At 42.5% G+C, this 22,816-nt stretch overlaps 1 protein-coding gene across 4 annotated transcripts in view; it reads left to right on the top strand.

The window, feature by feature from the left end:
* HTR2A (5-hydroxytryptamine (serotonin) receptor 2A, G protein-coupled) overlaps window positions 1-22,816 on the top strand; it is a 37,744-nt gene that overhangs the window by 3,420 nt on the left and 11,508 nt on the right. For all 4 annotated transcript variants that reach the window (XM_014966252.1, XM_014966253.1, XM_014966251.1 and 1 more), the window contains one exon: window positions 3,137-3,337. In XM_014966252.1, the coding sequence (XP_014821738.1) occupies window positions 3,137-3,337 (201 nt within the window). The remainder of the gene's footprint in view (window positions 1-3,136; window positions 3,338-22,816) is intronic.

Below are 22,816 nucleotides of genomic sequence, written 5' to 3'. Positions count from 1 at the left end.
TCAAAAGAGAGATGATTTCCTTCTCGAGAGCTTTATAGCTACCATGGCCAATTCCTGTTTGAGTGCCCTGGTCACCTGTCTGCCCAGCTTGCGCCCTTTGGGGCAGGCAGGCTTCTCCATCCACCCAACAGCATGAACCTCAGCTGGAAAAAGACACCCACCAAGGTGGATGTGTCCACAGAACAGAAAATTCACAGAGTTGAACAATAGCACTGGTTCCCACCCAAACACGCATCAGGTGCCAGATGCCTGTTGCTCCTGCCTCAGAGACTTGCCCCAGGCCAGCATGGAGAAGCTGTCAGGAGTATTTCCAGATGCTGTGTAACTCCCTGATGCACTGGAAGGACCAGGTATTTCAGAGGACCTCTGACCAGTCTAGTGCTGACCTTAGACATGGCCCCAGCTGATGTGCTTCTGACAAAGTAGGATGTCACACAGGGTCCCCTCAGCAACTGCCTGTGCCTATGGACTACCGTCTCCCCTCTCCTCTCCTCTCCTCTCCTCTCCTCTCCTCTCCTTCTTTCTTTACAGTGTTTCCTTAGCCTTTCCCCATATCTCTTGTGACCAACAAGCAGCAGCCTAGCCATCCTGGCCAGCTTCACCTGTTTGCTTCCTCACCTCAAAAACCCCTTGAGAAAGCATTTCTGATCTCCTGGATACTACTAACTGGCTACCTCAGGAAGAAAATCTTATCTCACCTACCTGTCCTCCCTCTCAGCCTCTCAACCTGAAAATGCACAGATGAACAAGCATCACTTGCCTGTCCCTTGGGTGGGAATCCCTGATATGGGCTCCTGGACCTCATGAGCTCTCATGGACCACATAAAATCCTGGACCTTGCAGGTCTTTCCCTGCCTACCCAGTCTTTAAATTGCAGCCATGTTTTGTGGTTTTGTTTTGTTTCGTTTTATTTTATTTCCCCTTGGATATGGGAAGGGGTGAATTGGACAGTGACCAGAGCACAGGACAAGGCAAAGCTATCCTGTGCCATCTGCCACATAAAATGTCCCAAGACCTGACTGGAGGATGCTATCTACACCCTTCCTAACTCTTATTGCATCTACAGTTGGCTCCTCTCATGTACTTTCCCTTTTCTTGACCCTGTAGTCTCCAAGGTAACTAATCTGAGGGATAAACGTTAAAGTCATCCAGGTTTAAAGCAAGGACAAGAGGTCAGAAGGATGTGACAAATGTGCTCCCAAAGGCCACTAACACAAGAGAACAGATGCATGTTGTCAAGTGTAAAAATACTTTATTGCTTTTCCTTGACTAAACTCTCCTGGTCCAACAGGGAGATGCTGCTGGGAAGACATGCCCCTGAAAGCCAACCCACACCTAACACACTCCAGAGACTGGATTCCCCATTGGAAAACCAGAAAACAAGATAAAACATATCCATAAATGCTGCATGACTTGTCAGGGTCAGCTCATATTACAGCAGAGCAAGAGCATCAAGAAATAGGTCTCCCCTGTGCTTACCGAGACTTACCAAGTTTAATTAGGCATAGACCTAGCTCCTCTTCCCCTCCCTCTCTTCCTGCTGTTGCAAATCCTGTTGTACTGTACCTCCAAAGGAGACAGGCAGCCCCCGAAACACTACCGTGTTCTCAAAATACCAGCTTTGGCATTGCCCCATGTCTCACTCTCATGGGCAGCTCAGGTAATATGCTCTAAATTAAATCTTCACAAGATAAAGGCATGTCTAACTGCAAAACTTGCTCCAAGGAGAGTTATTAGTGGTTCCCTGCAGGACTAGAAGGGCCTTTGAGTGGGGGTCCTGCAGAGCTCTGCTTAACCTGGGTCTGCTCAGTGCTGCTCCTAACAACTTGGACCACGTACGGGGTGTGAGCTTACAAAGCTTTCCAAAAGCATCAAGCTGGGAGAGGTTACAGGCACTCAGAGGGACAGGATCAGAATCATCAACAACCATCTGGATTCCTGGAGAGAAAGTCTGAAATGAACAAATAACATTCAGTGAGGATAAACGCAGAGATATTCACTTAGGAAAAGGACAGGAAACCAATTACTGCTGGGGAAATTTCTCCAGACTTAAGGAATGCTGGATGAGATCTGGCTCTCAAAATGGATCATAATCTAAGCATGTATCACTAGAATGATATTTTTATAGAAAAGGCACTCATCATTCCAGGTTGTGTAAGGACATTCCCAGCCAGACACATGAAGCAATCTTGTATTTCATTTAGCAGTCAGGAGGCCTTTGCAAGAGTACTGAGTCCTGTTTTGGTCACTGAATGATAAGCGACATGTGGATAAATTAAATAGATTCCAGGGCAGAGAAACAAGAAACACAAAAGTTTTTAAAGCATTATCTGTAAGCAAAAGATAAAGGAATTGGCTTTGCTTAGTCTGGAAGAGAAAAACTAAAAACTAGGCAAGACATGATAGCCATCTTCCAATAGCTTCCAGAAAGGACAGCAATCAATTATACTTCATGGCTAGTGGAAAGAACAAGGAAAAAGGGAAGGCTTAATTTGCAGCAAATAAGATGTAGGTTGGATATTGGTAAAGACTAATGCATTTGCTTTGGATTGCTCTCTCTGGAGGAGCCCATCAATATCCATTGATACAGGGAATATCCTCATTCAAGTTAGTGGTAGGTGCCTAAAGACAGGTGAGCAAAATATCACAGGTATGCAACAAAATACATATCTTTCTTCAGCTGTCGCTTAATTTAAAGTTTTTATTTCAGAATTTAGGCAGCTTTGCCTATCAGCAGGTGTTAATAATGCAGTAATTATCTGGATAAAAAGTCCTAAAAGAAAATTGAGAACTTGCAGGTTTACAAATGACAAAATTGCTTCTCTTTCCATAGATTTGCTGCCAGAAATGGTTAATTCTAACATCAAATATTAGCATTATGCAAATAGAATTAAAAAGAAAAAGAAAATGCTGCTTGTAGCCTGGGAAAGAAGCAGAATTAATGCCAAAAGCTACAGAGTTAGAAGGTCGCAAGCAAATAAAATAGGTTTCTTAAAACAGTGTCAGGCAGCTTCTATTGAAGGCATCACTTACTACCAGCTTCTACTGGAAGGATACATGCACTGAGACATATGTGTGACAGCAAAGGATATGAGTATGTCACCTTGTTACCTGATACCAACTTTCTCTTGTGCAGGATACACGTGGCCTCTGCCTACAAAGCTCTGTGCTATTTGGATCTACTTGGATGTGCTTTTCTCCACTGCCTCCATCATGCACCTCTGTGCCATCTCCCTGGATCGCTACATTGCCATTCGAAACCCCATCCATCACAGCCGGTTTAACTCAAGAACTAAGGCTTTTGCAAAAATAATTGCTGTTTGGACCATATCAGTTGGTAAGTGAGGCAATATTTCAGCATGTAATTGCAGATTTCTAGCCTTTGAGAGGATTTGACGTATATACTGCAGTCTAAAACTGTATTCTCTGCCTGCAATATTTTGCTTGCCACAGTTTAAGAAGTGCTGTAATGTAGTAATTATGCAATGGAAATCAACAATGACAACGGGAAATGGAGGAGAACTGAGCACCACTGAAAGAATATAAATCAGTGATGGGACTACTGGATTCAAGTTTGTTGTAAAGATGTGTTTATTTCCCATATTGATTATCCATCATTGCCATAACATTTGAAAAGAAAAAATTATCTCAACTGAAAAAAAGATCTCCCTGTTTTGTGGAAGTCAGTTGTTCCCAGCTTCTTATTAGGGTAATTTGCTTACAGATGTTTCTTATGGACAGATCTTTTCTGCCTTTTATGGTGCACAGGGTAGAGTTTTTATGCTTCCTATTTATGAGGCATGAGTTATTCTGTGTACACTGTAAATGAGAGAAGTTCCTCCACAGGACAGTCCAGAGTTATAGCCTAAAATAGGTGCCCTGAATGACTCCCTAGATGAATCTCTCTTTGCACTGGCAAAGCCTGAAGGATTGAAACTAGGCATGGGAGCGTTGTTCTTCTATTCTTCTGGTGGCAGAACCCTCGGTCCAGAGCAGTCTCACAGCATGGGATCTGGGAGGAGTTTGGTGTCTGATACCGTCAGGAATTTTCTCTCACACCTGGGGCGGTGGTTTTTAAATGCATTGAAAGCCCAGGTTCCCTTTCAGCTCATCCGGTTTTGTAGACACCCCCCCGAGCATTGGCAGCTCACTTACTCAGAAGCAGGAAAATTTCTCTCTTTTGCCCTGGAAGAGCTGAGTGTTGCCAGCAATCAAAGGTAATTAGCCGCTTCCCTGGCTAACACAAAATATTGCAAGTGGTAACTGTAATTTGTTACTGTTCTTCCGAGGGGAAGGAGACAATGCTTAACACTGCGGCCTGCCCGCCACTCTGAATCGTCTCCCATCTCCCTTTTGATCCTGGCCCAGAGCCTGAGAAAAAGCAGTCTAGGATATTTATAGCCTAAAATAGCTGCACCTTCTGCTGCACAGCAAGAAATAGTGGGAGCCCTCTTTCAACAGGAGGACAGTTCTCCATCCTCCAAGACGTGGTGAGGTTCAACAGTTTCACTTGTTTCTGTGGTGCATTCAGCTGTAGATGTCTAGCACAGGCCAGGTGAACTCCACCCTAAAAATACCTAGCTCTCAACTATAAAGGAAGCCTGGAGCAACTCAGATGTAGAGGCCTAGGTTTAGATTAGATTAATCATACCTTGTATCTCTACAGTCACTTTTTTAATTAATCCAGTAGAAAACATATTACTTTGTCCAGTTTTTCCAGTCTTGGACACTGGATTGCAAGCAATTTCAGTGCATTCTCCATATAACATAAAAAAGTCAAACATTCCTTAAATTTGTACATTCTATGTATGTCTGTATTTGTGTGTGGTACTTACGCTTAGCGTGTGTGAATTTACTGTCCTTTTCAAACACAAATTAATTCACAGAATGTTCATTCCAGGGGCAAACCAGTGGTCCACGCTGCTCAGCATCTTTCCTCAGACAGAGGCTCGCTGCCAGAGTATCTGAATTAGCTCACTATTAAAATGAATGCAGTTATTATTTAAGCCCCGTTAGTCAGAACATGATTTATGTCCTGTAGCAGGAGGGCTTAGTTCTTCGATGCCGAATTTCTAAAGTTGGGACTATTCTTTGGAGTAATTGATAACAACTTACCCATTGTAAAAACACCTTTTCTGCTCTCTCGAGAATTTTCTTTTGACAGTGATCAGATGAGCCACAGATGTTATTTGTTATTACTGTGGCAAGTGGTAACAACGTGGTCCCTATTTATATAACTCACAAAAACACGACTCCTTATTTTATTGGAAAGCACTCAAGCGTGGCATAGAGTGAAGAGGACAGAATCTCACTTTGCTGCAGCTGGATAAGGACACATGTGAGGGAAGAGTGGACGTCAGGGAAACAGGCGGGCTGATAGGGTAAACTCCATCTCATTCACACACCACCTCTCATCAAAACAGTGGGTAGCGTGAAAAGATATAAATGAATGCAGGCAAGCACACCAAGGCACCCAGGGATGAAGTGGTGCTGAGTTAGTTTGCTGGTCCCGTGGAATTAAGGGGCATGGGGAGATGAGCTAAAGGAAGATGGGTGGGTTCCTAGCCTGGCAATGGAGTCATGAATGAGCTCTGGTGAATCACAGAATCACAGAATCTTCTAGGTTGGAAGGGACCTTAAAGATCATCTTGTCCAACCGTCAACCTAATTTTGACAAAAATAGACACCCACACAACAAACAAAAAGCATCACCATCACTAAACCATACCTCCCAGCACTACATCAACCCGTCTTTTGAACACCTCCAGGGATGGTGCCTCGACCACCTCCCTGGGCAGCCCATTCCAATGTCTGATAACCCTTTCAGGGAAAAAATTTTTCCTAATATCCAGCCTGAACCTCCCCTGGCGCAACTTGAGGCCATTTCCTCTTGTCCTATCGCCTGTGACTTGAGAAAAGAGACCGACCCCCATCTCTCTACCCCCTCCTTGCAGGTAGTTGTAGGGAGCAATAAGGTCAAATGTCGTGTGCTTCAGAGGACAGACAGGGAAGCAAACACACAGCAAGCTACAAAGAAGCTGCTGAGTTAGTCCCTGCCAGGCTGGACTGAGAGTGCACCATCGGATATTGCTATGCTATACAGAATAAAGAAAAATGCCAGTATTATAAGGAACCTTGATAGATGCCACATCAGCCATTCCACTTTCTGTCAGTCGGTCATTGTCCTCCTGAACTGCCATGATCCAACTCAGAATAGATAGGAAATGGTTTCTGAAGAATGAGGTGTTTTCTACATCATTTACTAATAGAAATGGTTCCTGAACAAAGAAGGGCCTTACGTGTCATTTACCAGTCTTCAGGCTTTCAGTGCTACTTAGAGTGGCAGGGCTTTAAATTATTTGACTCTTTGTATTTTCACATAGCTATAGCTGGCATGGGCAGAGCTGGTGTCAGGCACACCACCAGGCTCTCTGCAGCACTTGGTGTGGCTGTCATCTCACTGACAAGTTCAGAAGGGGGATTTTCTTAAGGTTTTGTCCCCCAGCCTCCAGTTAAATATCCTTTGGCTTCCCCTTGCTCCTGCAGTTTGGAGTTGAGCTGGTGCCCTGTGAATTTTCATGATATATGAGATGGAGGGTAAAAAGCAAGAGAAAGAAATGAAAGATGCCATGTTCCCCTGTGTAGAGGCTCATTTTTCCTGGGGAAGAGGGGAGAACCTGCTGATCAGAGACCCTCAGTATCTCCCCTACTGTCAAAATCCTTAGTCTTGCATAACTCTTGCATAGCTCCTTTCAATGGTTGCTATAAGAGGCTGAGTCCCGATCTACCTAGGCTCCATTTGCGTAGCAGCATCCCATGCCTAGATCATCTCTGTACCCTTCTCTGAATCTTTGAAACAGAGGTGGCCAGACCAAAATATTCATGATGTGGACAGACTGTGAATTCATGTGCTGTGGTAATGTTTTCTGCCTTGTTCTTGGTTCCTTTATATGAGTTCAGTTCCTTTAATAAGCCCTGTCTTTCTTTTAGTCTTTAGGACCATCCCTGCACACTGAGCTCAGTGACTCCAAAATCATGGCATCAGGGAATGGTTTGGGCTGGAAGGGACCTTTAAAGACCATCTAGTCCAACCCTCCTGCCACGGGCAGGGATGCATTCCACTAGATCAGGTTGGAAGACCATCTAGTCCAACCCTCCTGCCACGGAGGGGATGCATTCCACTAGATAAGGTTGGTCAAAGCCCTATCCAACCTGACCTTGAACGCTTCCAGGGATGGTGCATCCACAGCTTCCCTGGGTAACCTGTTCCAGCCACCCTCATTTGTAAAAAAACCTTCCTCCTTATCTACCTAAATCTACTCTCTTTTCATTGAAAACCATTGCCCCTTGTCCTATCATTACAGGACTTGATAAAAAGTCTCCCTCCATCTTTCTTATAAGCCCCCTTTATGCATTGAAAGGGCACAATAAGGTCTCCCTGGAGCCTTCTCCAGGCTGAACAACCCAACTCTCTCAGCCTGTCCTCATAGGAAAAGTGTTCCAGTCCTCTGACTATTTTTGTGGCGCTCCTCTCTTTCCTGAGTAATGACAAAGGGTTTTGCATATATAGCTAGGGTTCCTCTCCCCACCACCCTTGACTAGTGTACAACTCCGCTTCTTAGCACTGAATTCTCTCTGCTACTTTGCTGCCTATTAGCTGAGATTTATGAGTACCTTCTGCAATTCTCTACAGCCAAGACCTATGTATCCCCAACACACTTACCAGTGTCCACACAGACAGGTCACGGATGGGCTGAAAACCACTGATGAACATAGAGGACTGTTGGATGCTGTCTTCTACCATCCTCGCGGTGGAAAGAAACCATTTAATCAACCCATCCTTGTTCTAGAAGAGGACCTTTCTACTTCTGCCATTAGCATTTAATTTCTCTAACAGCATTTGACAAAACAGCATGTCTGATAACCCTTTCAGGGAAAAAATTTTTCCTAATATCCAGCCTGAACCTCCCCTGGCGCAACTTGAGGCCATTTCCTCTTGTCCTATCGCCTGTGACTTGAGAAAAGAGACCGACCCCCATCTCTCTACACCCTCCTTTCAGGTAGTTGTAGGGAGCAATAAGGTCAAATGTCGTGTGCTTCAGAGGACAGACAGGGAAGCAAACACACAGCAAGCTACAAAGAAGCTGCTGAGTTAGTCCCTGCCAGGCTGGACTGAGAGTGCACCATCGGATATTGCTATGCTATACAGAATAAAGAAAAATGCCAGTATTATAAGGAACCTTGATAGATGCCACATCAGCCATTCCACTTTCTGTCAGTCGGTCATTGTCCTCCTGAACTGCCATGATCCAACTCAGAATAGATAGGAAATGGTTTCTGAAGAATGAGGTGTTTTCTACATCATTTACTAATAGAAATGGTTCCTGAACAAAGAAGGGCCTTACGTGTCATTTACCAGTCTTCAGGCTTTCAGTGCTACTTAGAGTGGCAGGGCTTTAAATTATTTGACTCTTTGTATTTTCACATAGCTATAGCTGGCATGGGCAGAGCTGGTGTCAGGCACACCACCAGGCTCTCTGCAGCACTTGGTGTGGCTGTCATCTCACTGACAAGTTCAGAAGGGGGATTTTCTTAAGGTTTTGTCCCCCAGCCTCCAGTTAAATATCCTTTGGCTTCCCCTTGCTCCTGCAGTTTGGAGTTGAGCTGGTGCCCTGTGAATTTTCATGATATATGAGATGGAGGGTAAAAAGCAAGAGAAAGAAATGAAAGATGCCATGTTCCCCTGTGTAGAGGCTCATTTTTCCTGGGGAAGAGGGGAGAACCTGCTGATCAGAGACCCTCAGTATCTCCCCTACTGTCAAAATCCTTAGTCTTGCATAACTCTTGCATAGCTCCTTTCAATGGTTGCTATAAGAGGCTGAGTCCCGATCTACCTAGGCTCCATTTGCGTAGCAGCATCCCATGCCTAGATCATCTCTGTACCCTTCTCTGAATCTTTGAAACAGAGGTGGCCAGACCAAAATATTCATGATGTGGACAGACTGTGAATTCATGTGCTGTGGTAATGTTTTCTGCCTTGTTCTTGGTTCCTTTATATGAGTTCAGTTCCTTTAATAAGCCCTGTCTTTCTTTTAGTCTTTAGGACCATCCCTGCACACTGAGCTCAGTGACTCCAAAATCATGGCATCAGGGAATGGTTTGGGCTGGAAGGGACCTTTAAAGACCATCTAGTCCAACCCTCCTGCCACGGGCAGGGATGCATTCCACTAGATCAGGTTGGTCAAAGCCCTATCTAACCTGACCTTGAACGCTTCCAGGGAAGGTGCATCCACAGCTTCCCTGAGTAACCTGTTCCAGCCACCCTCATTTGTAAAAAAACCTTCCTCCTTATCTACCTAAATCTACTCTCTTTTCATTGAAAACCATTGCCCCTTGTCCTATCATTACAGGACTTCATAAAAAGTCTCCCTCCATCTTTCTTATAAGCCCCCTTTATGCATTGAAAGGGCACAATAAGGTCTCCCTGGAGCCTTCTCCAGGCTGAACAACCCAACTCTCTCAGCCTGTCCTCATAGGAAAAGTGTTCCAGTCCTCTGACTATTTTTGTGGCGCTCCTCTCTTTCCTGAGTAATGACAAAGGGTTTTGCATATATAGCTAGGGTTCCTCTCCCCACCACCCTTGACTAGTGTACAACTCCGCTTCTTAGCACTGAATTCTCTCTGCTACTTTGCTGCCTATTAGCTGAGATTTATGAGTACCTTCTGCAATTCTCTACAGCCAAGACCTATGTATCCCCAACACACTTACCAGTGTCCACACAGACAGGTCATGGATGGGCTGAAAACCACTGATGAACATACAGGACTGTTGGATGCTGTCTTCTACTATCCTCGTGGTGGAAACAAACTATTTAATCAACCCATCCTTTTTCCACAAGAGGACCTCTCTACTTCTGCCATTAGCATTTAATTTTTCTAACAGCATTTGACAAAACAGCATTGTCAGAGTTTTCTGGAAATCCAGGAACATAATGTCACCCTTATCCATGTGCTTACTGACTCCTGCAAAGACTTCTAGCTGATTTGTGGGGCACGCAGAAGTTCTCCTAGTGCTTTCCAATCAACCCATGTCCCTTCCATTATTACTTCTCATTTACCCAAGTAATAACACTTTCATTCACTAAAATGGTAATATTCCTATTTTATTCACTAAATTCACACATTAATTCAGTGAATTTGATCCAAAGGCCAGTCAATCAGTAGTCTTCCTTCTGTTGGCTTCAGTAATATCATAAGTACTTAAAAAACAGCATAAAAAAAAGGACAGATAATTTTATTTACTTGACTTCTGAAATCTTGATTTTCTTAGATAAAAGAAAAAATTGTACTAACATTAGTTTTTGTATTTAGTGGAAGAAGAGCATTTAGCCAGCAGCCTTTCTTTCACTAGACCATGTAATGCCACAGGCAATTGGTTTAAAATGGATTCTAATTACTGTAACAGATTCTAATCGTGTCTTTAATTCTTAAATCATCCAGTACCCAGAGTGGCTAGATAATTAGATTATTTTTAGCTGTTGAAGGCAAAAACCCATTAAACCCTGAAAATTATTCCATTTGTTTTAAAGCAGAGAGGTCATTACTGAGAACAGGTGTAAAAAGTCCAAGCATTTTCCCTTCCCAGAAAAAGAGAGGTCATTACTGAGAACAGGTGTAAAAGCCCAAGCATTTTCCCTTCCTAGAAATATTAGAGTTGAATTTTGAATAGTGTTTAACTGGAATCTGTAGAATTTTAAATAGAGCCTATGCTGAAAAATACAGGTAAAGCACCTTTGAGTCCTATGTGGGCCTAAGAAACATATTGCTCTGCAAGAGGTGATCATTATCTCCTTTAAAAATCCTTGAAAGGGACACATAAAAGAATTACAGTCATGAATGTTAAGCCTTATATATATCATTCCTCAGTCCTTATTTCTTTCTATTCCTCCGTTAATGGTCTAAGTAATGTGAAGTTTGATGGAGCCCAAATCCTCTTAGCTGAGTTTTCTCTTATCATTTCTCAGTCAGACTACACATCTGTTCACTGCCTTCAGGCAGTTTCTGCTCTCTCCAGTCACTAACAGCTTAGATTTATTCAGTACTTGTCATGCAGAAAAAAAGTCCAAAGTGGAGCTGAATGAAGCTGGTGAAATATCTCCCATAGCATAACTCTCTTAAAATTTTGCCATTGCTTTTGAGGCTTCAAAAACACAGAAATGCTGTAGCATGTGAAGCAACATTCTCCAAAATGCAGGGTGCAAAAAGTTACCTCCAGGTGTATATAACTCTCTTAAAATTTTGCCATTGCTTTTGAGGCTTCAAAAACACAGAAATGCTGTAGCATGTGAAGCAACGTTCTCCAAAATGCAGGGTGCAAAAAATTTACCTCCAGGTGTACGAAACAAGCCCAGTGCAACCGAGCCCTCTCATAAGTGGTCAGTGGGAAGCTTTATGCTGAAATAAAGGCTTCCACCTCCTTCCCAGGCAGCCTGCAATTCCTGCGTGTGACTTCTTGATGTCCTACAGAGCATGAAGGATCAGGGAAGCGGCTGGGATTGGGAAAGTACAACTGTCAGTGTCTCTGGATTGTGGTTTGTTGACAGCTTCGGCCTCCTTCAGCTCACCCCTCCTTCTGCCAAGGACAGCTTTCATTTGAAAGTCCCTTCACTGTTTTCAAAAGGCACAAATAGCCAAGGGGCCGCGGGTTGGGAATCCCTGTTCCAGATCCGCCGCATCCTTCATTTCTTCCAGATGACATACTTACAATTTGCCAGTTCACTCAAATCTAATTTAGGGATGGCTTGGCACAGGAAAAGACCACTTGTTATAACACGGAATACACTGCCAAAATACACAAAATTGAAAATAATTACACACAGCATTGTACTCTGACAATATAGAGTTAAAGTTGAGCACCTAAATTTGGAAGTGCTGGAGCTAAACTTGAAATATCTGCTACACTACTCTCTTTACCATGTAGTAATGCACGTCAATTCCATTCTTCTTTTGAAAACTTGGCTTTGCATTCTTAGCAGTATTTATAATCATTTGCTTAGTTAACATTCCTCTTTTTTTTAATCATACTCATTAAATCATCTCCCAGAGAGTGAACATATTGTTTGGTCTTCCAGATGGAGGATCTCAAGGGCAAACATTGTAGGTTTTGTGTTTGGATAATGCTCTGGGACCCTTTCCATTTGTGGACATAGATGCCACCATAAAAATAAAATGCCATAAAGATGTTGTCAAAAATTGTGACACAACTTATAGAGAAATTTGCATAAACTATAATGAAGGGCCATGGCACAAAATTTCATTAAAAAACTACTAAGAGTTTCATCATCATCTCAAAGAAAGAGGAACTTCATTGTATTATTTTATAGAGACACAATGTATGAGGCTTACTAGTCAGTAAAAATTATGCCAGTAGAAAGTTCATTGCCATACTGACTCCACCAGCAGTGACAAAAAATTATGCCAGTAGAAAGTTCATTGCCATACTAACGACTCCACCAGCAGTGACACTTAATGAGTTTATGAGCACTTTATGTATAGGTTTTTGGAGGGAAGTTAACACTCAGTGCTGTGATGCACATTTCTGAGTAACGTAGCACGTGTATTCTGGTTATGAGACAGTACTTAAGCTGGTTCTGAGAAAGAGACATAAATATCATACTTACTTTCCTCATTGATGTAAATTATTCCTCTATTTCTTATGTAACAGAATCCTTTGCTTGATTTGTTCTTCCCAGAAGAGTGAACACATCTCATCCACCAGCTGACCACACAAATCTCCCTCTCATAACTGTGAAGGTTAAAAAAGCTTGCATTTTGAACTTCCATATTAATTTTTTTTTATTATCTGACAAGAAGGTGTTACTAACCTTATAGTTTTCTTTTTGAAAATAATGCTCAAAGGAATGGTAACTATTGAACCGCTTTCTAAATTCTCCAAATTTGGACATACAGAGATAAAGAAACAATATAAAAATTCATAGGGCCACATTTTCAAACCAGAGGCATTGAGCAACCTAGGATATATCTTGATGGGGAAGAACACATTATACCAGTACATATGCATTGTCAAATGAAGAATAATTATTATGTATACATTTACCATTTAATTAGTGTAATTACCTGGTTATCAGGAAGGGATGAAGGTTTTTGGCTATGAAAAAGGCACACACCCATTTTGGGAGCACTTCTTTGCAAGAAATATTCTGCTTTACGAGTGAAAAAAGGAATGAGAACGTCACAACATTAATGTTCGGCTTTTCTTTCTGCTTTGCTTTTATTTTTACGGGCAAGTTTTAAAAGATAGAGCTGTATTTTTAATAGTGGAGCGATGTGGAAAAAACCTGGTTAGTCAAGGTACTGATGACAGAATTTGTTCATTGTCCTTTTTTTTTTTTAAACTTGTCTTTGCTTTGAAGACTGTAAGGACCGTGTTCTTCTCCCTTGAAGCTACTGGCAAAAAAGCATTAAGTTCAATTGGACCAGGCTGGTCCTATTATCAGGTTTCTTTGAAGGAATAAGTCACTGTTCGGGGTTGGCAATATGACCTATAATCAGCCAGTCTCTCTTCGTAGGGTACGTCAGAGTAAATGGAATGTTTTAAGAAAAAAGGCAGTAACAGTACAGTGCCTATTATAAGTTATTCCTCCTACACTGAAAAGTGATATTTTTTTTAGCCAGTCCTGTACCCAGCACAGCGTGGGATATATACAAGAATCCAGATTGGATTCCCCATCCAGAGGGGAAAGGATGAGCTTGGGTCCTACCAGAGGACACCTTTTCTGCACAAAATGCTGTGTGAAGTCTTGCAAAATGCAGACCGGACACGTTCACAGGCCTGCTCTGATCTTCTTCCAGTAGGTCTCTACAACAGTACATGCTCAAAAGGGGATCCTATACTGGCCAAGAAATTACTTGAGCATCTCTAATCAGAGGAACCAGGATTTCTGCATAGCAGAAGCCCCGTGCAATATAAATGAGCAGAAAAGAAGAGCACAAGGAATCATGTTGGCATTTATAAACTCTGTCATCTGTCCAATGTAATTGCATTTAATAGCCTTCTAAATTAAAAATAGTGTTTTTAAAGTAGCAGTGCATTGCATAAAAGAAAATGTCAAGAACAAAGAAATTTTCCTTCATTTTAAAATTATACCGAGCAATTTCACAGGTTCTTTTATGTATTTTAAAGAATTAAATTTTATTTAAGCCAGATTTTGCATTTTACAACGTTAAGAAAGATAAACGTACCACAGAATTCTGTTCTAAAATCAAAGCTTTATGTTTTCCCCAATTAGTGGGAACATTGCAAACTATTGCACACTCAGGCTGCAATTAACTTTCCCCATGCATTTCCTGGCCTGTGCCATTGGCATCGTTTCTAAGCAGAAGCCCAGCTAATAAAAGTCAGGGGTTTTGTCAGAGCTGAGACAACATATTCCTAATTACCTACAACAAATTTAGAAATACCTTTTCAGCTGATTTTTCCTATGATGTCCTCCAGAGTCATTGATGGAAAACAGCCTGTCAAACTCCTATGACGTCCTGAAAGCAGGCTGAGGCATCGCGATAAAGGCTCTCTTTTCTGGCTGATCAAAATCAGAGCTGTGTATTTCACAGTATTCAACCCTGCATTTATGTTGCAAGTAAATCACACCCACTGGGAAGACTTATTTCTTTTTGGCAGAATATAAGCTTCATTATGATTTTGTATTTGATCTGAGTTTTGAAATGCCAAATTGACTGTTCTTGCTAGGATGATAGGCTGAGCTGAACTGTGAGCATCCCAAGATAAATGCTGTGTGGTTTTAGTTCTCAGGTGCACTGAGTGAGGGGCACAACTTTCTCCTTACTAGCATAAACATGCCTAAAAGTTTTAGGTTGAGTGTTCCCAGGGTAAAACCAGCCCTGCCTTGCATACCACTGCAGGACATGAGGAGGGCCCTCCAACATTCAGACGAGCCATTTCTGGTTGCAAGGGCAGTTCATGTATTTATTTTTCATTTTCAAGGTGGTTTGTGACATTTAGCAGAAAGATAAACCTAGGGATTATGCTATAGCACCTACACAGGCACACCTGTAGATGGGAACTACGGGCAGATATGATCTATCACTTTCTCATCTCTTCTTCAACCCTGCCATCTTCTAAATGTGACCAGGGCACTGACTGATTTAATAAAAGAGCAGTTCCATTGGGGTGAAGGGCATTATCTCCTGGGTGGGCAGTGAAGCATAAACCACAGGATCATGAATTAGGACATTCAGACCAGTGCAAGTCTCTAAGCTGCTTCTCATCCTGCTTTTCTTTCCAAATTATCTATCACAACAGGACATCTACCCCAATAACTGTCCAGCCATTGGTGCAGTCTCTTTGTATAATTAGTAAGAAGCTGACCATTTGCTTCATCAGCAGCCTCTGCAAGCAACCACAAAAGGAGGCAGGGAGAGACAAGAAAAATATCTGGATTAAAGTGCGACGTGGTCTGAGGTCTAGAAAATACAGGATAATTACCGTTTTGGTTTCCTGTGCCCCTCAGACTCAGTGCAAAATTGTGGCTAAATAATAATAATAATAATTAAACAACTTATCAGATGGTTACATTCAATCTTCCTTTAAACTGCACAGTGAGGTCAAACAGCACTGCCAGACAAATCTCAAACTGATACCAACAGAAATCTCTATTCAGTTCAGTGGAGGATTAAGGCAGAGTTAAGTAAATTATCAGCATTCAACAAATCATACCAAGTAATAATTAAAAGCCCAGAAGTGAAAAGCTGAGATAGTCACTTAGACTGCTCCAGGAGCCATCACATTAGTTGCTTATGAGAGTGGAATATCTAAGATCTTTCCATCATTTCTAGTTTATTGCTATATAATTTCTTTTAAGAATTACCGTGTACGTAGCAAGCTGAGGAGCATCCAGGAGCTTCATAGCTAAAAAGGCAGGCTGAGAATCTGTGACCTGGGAAGACCCTGTTACAAACAGATGGTATTTCTTTATTTCTCAAGGCACAACTATCCCCAAATCTATTCTCCTAAGGGCCTGAACAGTGAACATTGTGAAGCTCTCTGACATGGAACACAAAAAGGTGCTGTGCTAAACAGGAGGGATATCACAAGTGTCCAGAGCCGATCCCATTTAGAGGCTCTTCTTCCTTTTCAAATTAACACATTTACCTAAGCCAGTGGCAACCACAAATTTGTAGCTTCTTTTTGAGTAGAAATTAAACCATTGCTACAGGGAACTTAAAAACACCAACACAATTTAAAGAACATTAACTGAGTACACAGAGAGGAAGAGGGGTGTTTGGCCTGCTCTGCTGCATTTTGCTGAGCCACAGATGCAGCAGGTTTGTCCATCCAGGAGCCTTAAACAAGAATGAGTAGCACCTCATCCCTCCGTGCAGAGCCAGGCTGGAGACCTGTGGCAAGATCTTGCCATTTTTCAAACTAAATATTCAGCTCGTTATCATAAGGTCAGTCACTTCTAATTACTTCTAATCGCCATGGATGAAGTGGCTACACAGCCGTCATCAGCCTACATCCCCTGGAGGAGAGCATTAAGCCCCTCTCCCTCCTGACTCCCAGCTGACAGCAGGGTTGTAGCCGCCGTCTGGCCGCCTTGGACCTGGGCTCTGCTCAGCCAGCATCCCCCAGGCTTCCCCTGCCTCCTGTCCACACTTAGCCAGACACCCCCTGACTCTCTGCTCTTCCCAGACTCCGGGATAGGAATAAATCTCAATCTCACCAAAGATCAGACCGCAAATACATTGGTACTGTAAAGAGCAATGCAATTAAATTACAGGGTGAGGGGTCTTAAAAGCCTTTTATGGTGACTTTAGAAACCTGCCCCCACCCCTAGCTTTTTGCAGCTGTGGTCTGATTTCCTCTGGGCACTGCACATGCAACAGAATGTCCTCTCTCCCTCCTGGCAGACCTTCCTTGGTGGGAGGCAGGGACTGAAATGCAGGCAGATGCACAGAGCAAACTGGAGTCCATGTGGAAGGGCTGGCACATGGAGCTCTGTCCCCTGTCAACCTCACTTGAGATACAACCCCACCGTTCCATCTGGGAGTGCTGGGATAAAGAGCAGGGTGATGTGCAGACAGAGGAATCCTTCCAGGAGACTTCACCAGAGCCATATGAAAATATAATTGCTATTGACAAACTCCAGGGCTAGAAAACTGGCAGAAATCTCCACTGCTACCCTATACCCTTTCTGCCCTACACACATGAGGTCTGGCAAGACATCTCCTTTGAGATAACAGACACAGCAGCAGTGACACATTGCCAGGCTACAGGCTAAAGGTTCCACAGACCTTGTTGGCCTTCAGGGGACTTCCAATGTTTGTAATGACCTACACATGCTGTTATCAAAACAAGACTGATATAAGTACTGATGACTTCAGATCATGAAAACACAGCTTGTAACTCAGCTATTTAGAAAAGCCGTCAATCTAAGTTGAGCAGGTATGTGGTCACCTGCAGATGGGTGTGAGAAATTAGTGCTTATTTTCAGCCCTGCTTCTTTTAGATTGACACATTGTGGTATCCATGTGCCTCTGAGCCAAGCAGGTTGTAGAGCACCCATGCCTTTACACCCCTTATCATATTCATACTCTCAGATTTTAAAATGCACCTGAGGTTGCAGGCAGGTCTCCCTGACCTTCTCTTCCTTGGGCATTTCCCCATGAGAACGTAGCAGGAATAGCTGGCCTGAGGGAGGGCTAATGAGAAAGAGAAGCCTCTGGCCAGACACAAATCTAACCTAGCCCAGCTCCCAGCAGAAGAAAGTTATGACATCCATATGGATGGCTGGTACAGAGTGGGGTTTGCCCATCTCCGAGTGCTCCTTCAGCATCACTACTCTGGCACTCTCAACATCATCTGGGAACCATGGGAACGAACAGGAAAAAACCAGAACAATTTCATCTTGGGCGTGACATGGCAATGTAGTGCCAAGACACTGCTGAATTACTCTCATAAATATTTCTTTGTCCCGTTTCTAAGGAAGGGCTAAGTTTTCACATGGAGAACATGGGGATGATGCTTTGTCAGGTAGACAAATTTGCTCTACATGGCACAATGGCATTCTCCTTACTGGAGATCAGGTTGAGTGGGTTCCTCTCAATCAGTAAAGAGGAAATGGATTTTTAGGCTCTCTCTATTATTGTCTTTAAGCCTCCTGGACATCCTGGAGCTAAACAGCTCTGTCCAGCCTGCTGTTGCAAAAGCAAGCGAGATGCCTTCTTGCCTCCCTCTTCTCTGTAGGTGCAGTTATGACTTGCATTTGCACAGTAATCTACACAAGGCAAAGAGATTTACTTTTTGTCTAAAATTTGACACACTTACTGAGTCTAGGGCTGGGGTCTTTTGACATCTTTCTCCAGGCTTAACGTCACTAAAATATTCAGAATCAGACCATCAGGTCTAACCAAGCACAGTAAAAGGGAGATTCATCAAATCCATGGGAGATCTGTGGAAGAATCTGGCATGTGGTACACATTATTTTGCTATTTAGCCGTACTGGGCCAAAATTTATTTACTTGGCAGTTTGGTATTTCTTCCTTATTTAGGAAAGTTCTTTACCTCAGTAGATAGAATTGCCATAGTAAACAAGCAGATGGAATGCAAGTACATGTCATGTAAAAGAAAATTTCTGTATAAATTGATAAAGTCTTTCAATTTCCTGGGGTTTTCACTGATGAAGAATATAGTCTTTCTATTGGCTGGCCGTAAAGGTGAAGGTTTTACCTGTAGGTGTCCTGTACAGAAAGTCACCAATGTGCTAACTCCAAGCAGAAAGGCTTTTACTCTCCAAAGACAGAAGCTCTGGGGAGCTTCAGATAAAATGAGCCAACACGCAGTCAAAGACCAAGGAGGTCATTACCTGGGCATAACTACTGGCACATTAGGAAATAACTAAAAAAATTTTAATATTCAAATGAGATACCAGGACTAGCTTTGGGAAATGTAACTGCCTCCTTCCTTATGAAAGATCAGACTAGGCAGCACAGCTTTATCCAGCAATTTATTACCCTGTGGAGACCTCCCCTCTGCCCATTACAGTCAGCAGAGGGTGAAGGCAAACCTGTGCTGGTGCTAAACTAAGAGGATTTGGTTGCAATAGCAACACTCTCTATTTCAGTTTCTTCAGTTGAATCTACCAGGGTCTCTTCACCGTTGCTCTTTGCTGCATATATGAATAGCATAATATGAAATCCGCAGTCCCTAAATCCTTTTTCAAAATAAATTTATTCAGGACATTTATAAATCTTTCTTTTTTTTTTTTTTTATTTCTAGCTATTTGATAAGTGTAGAGTTCTATATGCCTCTGCTAGTCCCTTTAGTGACTGGGTAATCATATAACACAGAGGGATAACGACTTCTCTTGATTTGAGATAGCAGTGAGAAGCCCATGAGCACCTTGGCACAAGCCTCTGCCCAAACCAAAGAGAGTGCAAAAGCAAAGACTCTATTGGTGGAGAGGCTTCATTGGAAATTGTTATATAAAAGGTGGTGTCTTCCTCAAATACTGAGAGAGATTGGAAAATCCAATCAGGAAACAAGAAGGACCAGACACGAAGGACACAGAACTGCTGCAAACAAGTCCTGCAGCACAGCGAAGAAAGGGGATTTGAGGTGTGTACGGGCAGAAATAGCATTTAAAGCCAAGAGCAAAGAAGGTGCTTCCTGCTGTTGGACTCTTGCTGCCTTTAGGAAATAGGGCTGTACGCACGTTTTCTAAGTGAACAGGATTATACCAAAGCAGTAAGCGACTCCAGCAGCAATTTCTTCTCCCAGCCCATTCTGGAGCCCTGGGTTTCTAACCACTTGGGTCAAAAAAGGGGCACCTGTCCTTCATTTCTTGCTCTGTCCTCTCTAATTTCCTGCTCCTCTAATTCTGTTTCCATTTAATTTATTATCACAGTCCTACAAATTAATTTGGAAAGACGCATCTCTGTTCTTGTAAGAAATAGGTTTCAGGACTGAGGACATAAATGAGAAACATATCAGGAAGACACCGAGACTTTTCTGATTTTGTTTTTCCAAAATGAAATAGATGATTTACAGCATTATATTATTATAAATGATCATTTACAATAATTTTCTCACATAAAAAGACCTGAATATACCTCCTACTAGGCTAGAAAATATGTTTTCTTAGAGATTTTCTGAGCTTCCAAGAACAAAGCCATTTCAAAATTTATAGAATAATCCAAGCATTACCTGGCACCCTCTATGTGATGTTAAATATAAAGTAGTTTTTCTTTCAGTTGTATTAAATAAAATATGTGTGACCAAATAAAGTATTCCAAGGGAAAGCTACAGAAAACCAGCTCTGTGTGTGCTCTCAAATGAAAAACTAGATTTGCCTATAGAGAGTGATAAGGAAAATGCCTGGACCCACTCTGACTCCAGTCCTGTGAGAATGGCCTCTTGGGATGCAGAAAGGAGATGATACTCCACTAGCACTGTCACTCACTTAGCTCCTGAAGAAATCCATCTGAAATCAAATATTAAGTGGGGATTTGTAACAGAAAGCTCCTGACTCACTCCTGGCCCCCACCAGCCCATGTACCTGCCACTAGGGAAGAGGTCCATGCTTGTCTCACATGCGAGGAGAAATTCTAACTCAGGACTCTGGAGACACTACCATGCTGACTAAGAAGGCAGGCGCTTTTTAACATTCTTTTTAACATTAATACTGTTTCCCACAGCATTCTCCTGAAGAAACTGGCTGCTTATGGCTTGGAAGGGCATACTCTTTACTCAGTAGAAAACTGACTGGATGGCCGGGCGAATGGTGAATGGAGTTAAATCCTGCTGGTGGCCAGTCATACGCGATGTTCCCAAGGGCTCAGTTTTGGGGCCGATTCTGTTCAATATCCTTATCAACCATCAGGACACGAGGATTGAGTGCATCCTCACGGTTGAGTCACCATGCCTGGAGGTATTCAAAAGAGGTGGAGACGTGGTGCTTAGGGACATGGTTTAGTAGTAGACTTGACAGTGCTAGGTTAACAGTTGGACTCAATGCTCTTAAAGGTCTTTTTCAACCTAAATGATTCTGTGATTCATGCTAACTAGATACAGCCTCAGATGGTGATTCCCAGTCCACTCAGAGCTTTTCAACATCCCCTCTTCCCAGATGGATATTTCTACTTCTGCACTGCCAACCATCAGCAAACTGCACAACCTTGCTGTTGGCAATGTGGCTGGCACTATTTTATCAGCAACAAAATTATAACATTGAAAGATTTTTCATGACTGGAAACGAGTCAGTTGGGAAATAACATTTTCAGGTGCATGCAGAAATCAGCTAAGTATTTGCAGGTCTGGGAAAACGATGACTCCTCTAATGATGAGTGCCACATGCCAAGCAGAGACATGGAGACAGATTGAGCAGCTCTTCTGCAAATGTTTAAGTGAAAGTGCTTAAGTAGATGTTGCTAAACTCCAGTTCCTGATATAAGGTGCAGACACATTTGCATTCTTGATACTCAGAGGAGGGCATGGTCCACAACCTTCCCCACAAGTAGCTCACTGTGGTTTGTGTTCCTAGAGCAAGCAAGCATCCACACAGGGCATCATGGCAGCCCGGGGAAATAAATATTATTTTGTGTGGTTATTTCAGTCCAAACTATTGAAAATAATGTGATGGCCCTGTTGCACCAAGGGACTTTTTATACAACATGAAACTGCGGGTATGCATTGTATGCATGTGTGTACACATGGATGGCTGTTTGTTATTTGAATGTGTAGATCATAGAATCATAGAATCATATGGGGGTGGAAGGGACCTCTGGAGAATATCTAGTCCAGATGTACCAAAGAAGGATGTTCTCTGAGTACAGAAAGGCAGCAGATACCAGGCATGGGCTTTTCTAAAGAAATTAGACAATATTGCCACATTGAGATGCTTGAAGGAGAGACTGGCCTTCTCCAAGCAGCAATCCTTTCAGAGGCCCTCAGCATCACATGACATCTCTGTGCAGTGGCCCATGATCTGGCCCATAACTGGAGTATGTCTGAATCAATGTGCCTGCTAAACCTTGTGCTGGGGAGCTTTTTCTCCTTTTTCATATGAAGGTGAACAAAGGTGCCAAATTTTGTTGAGAAACAGTAATGCCATTTCTAAAAGGTATATTTCATATCCCTTGGACATTTATGAAGGCACACAGTAACTCTCATCTGTATTCAAATCAACTGAAATGGATATATATGAGGTTAAAGCATGTGACTGACAGTTTCTGCTGGAAGGAGACTTCACGGAAGGAGCCTTGACTTGATCAGTTCACTCCCCCCTCCTTCTCTACCTCCTAAGCAGCCCAAGTGTGCCACTCTGCAGGGCATATTGTAAATTCTGACTTTGATTCATTGACAGTCTAGGCAGCTCAAGGCAGCTGCAAACCCAGTTTACCTGTCCAGTTAAAGTGGTTTTATGGCTGCTGTATATCTCTGAAGATTTGCAAGCCAGCAATGTGTGCCACTAAATCAACATTTGTCTGTTTTACCAGGCTTTTTGAGAGAATAACAAGAAGGATACTATTGCTTTACTTCTTAACCTTTGGTGTTTTCAAGAGCCTTTTGTCATTCTGAAGTTGTGCCCAAATGCTTGAGATTTAATACAGGATTTATTACTCATCTTTATTGTTTGGATTCTGTTTTGTGGTTTATTAAAGTCTATAGAGTTTGAAACAGTCACCTGTGTATAAATCAAGCTATACAAATAAACCACCTTCTACCAGAAGAACATAATATTTAGGGTTTGTCCACAAGGGAAAACATTCTGATATAAGT

Source organism: Calidris pugnax, unplaced genomic scaffold (assembly GCF_001431845.1).
Source record: "Calidris pugnax isolate Ruff unplaced genomic scaffold, ASM143184v1 scaffold20, whole genome shotgun sequence".
NCBI lineage: Eukaryota > Metazoa > Chordata > Aves > Charadriiformes > Scolopacidae > Calidris > Calidris pugnax.
Note: the sequence above shows the minus strand (reverse complement) of the source record. Positions and strands in the feature narration are given on the sequence as shown.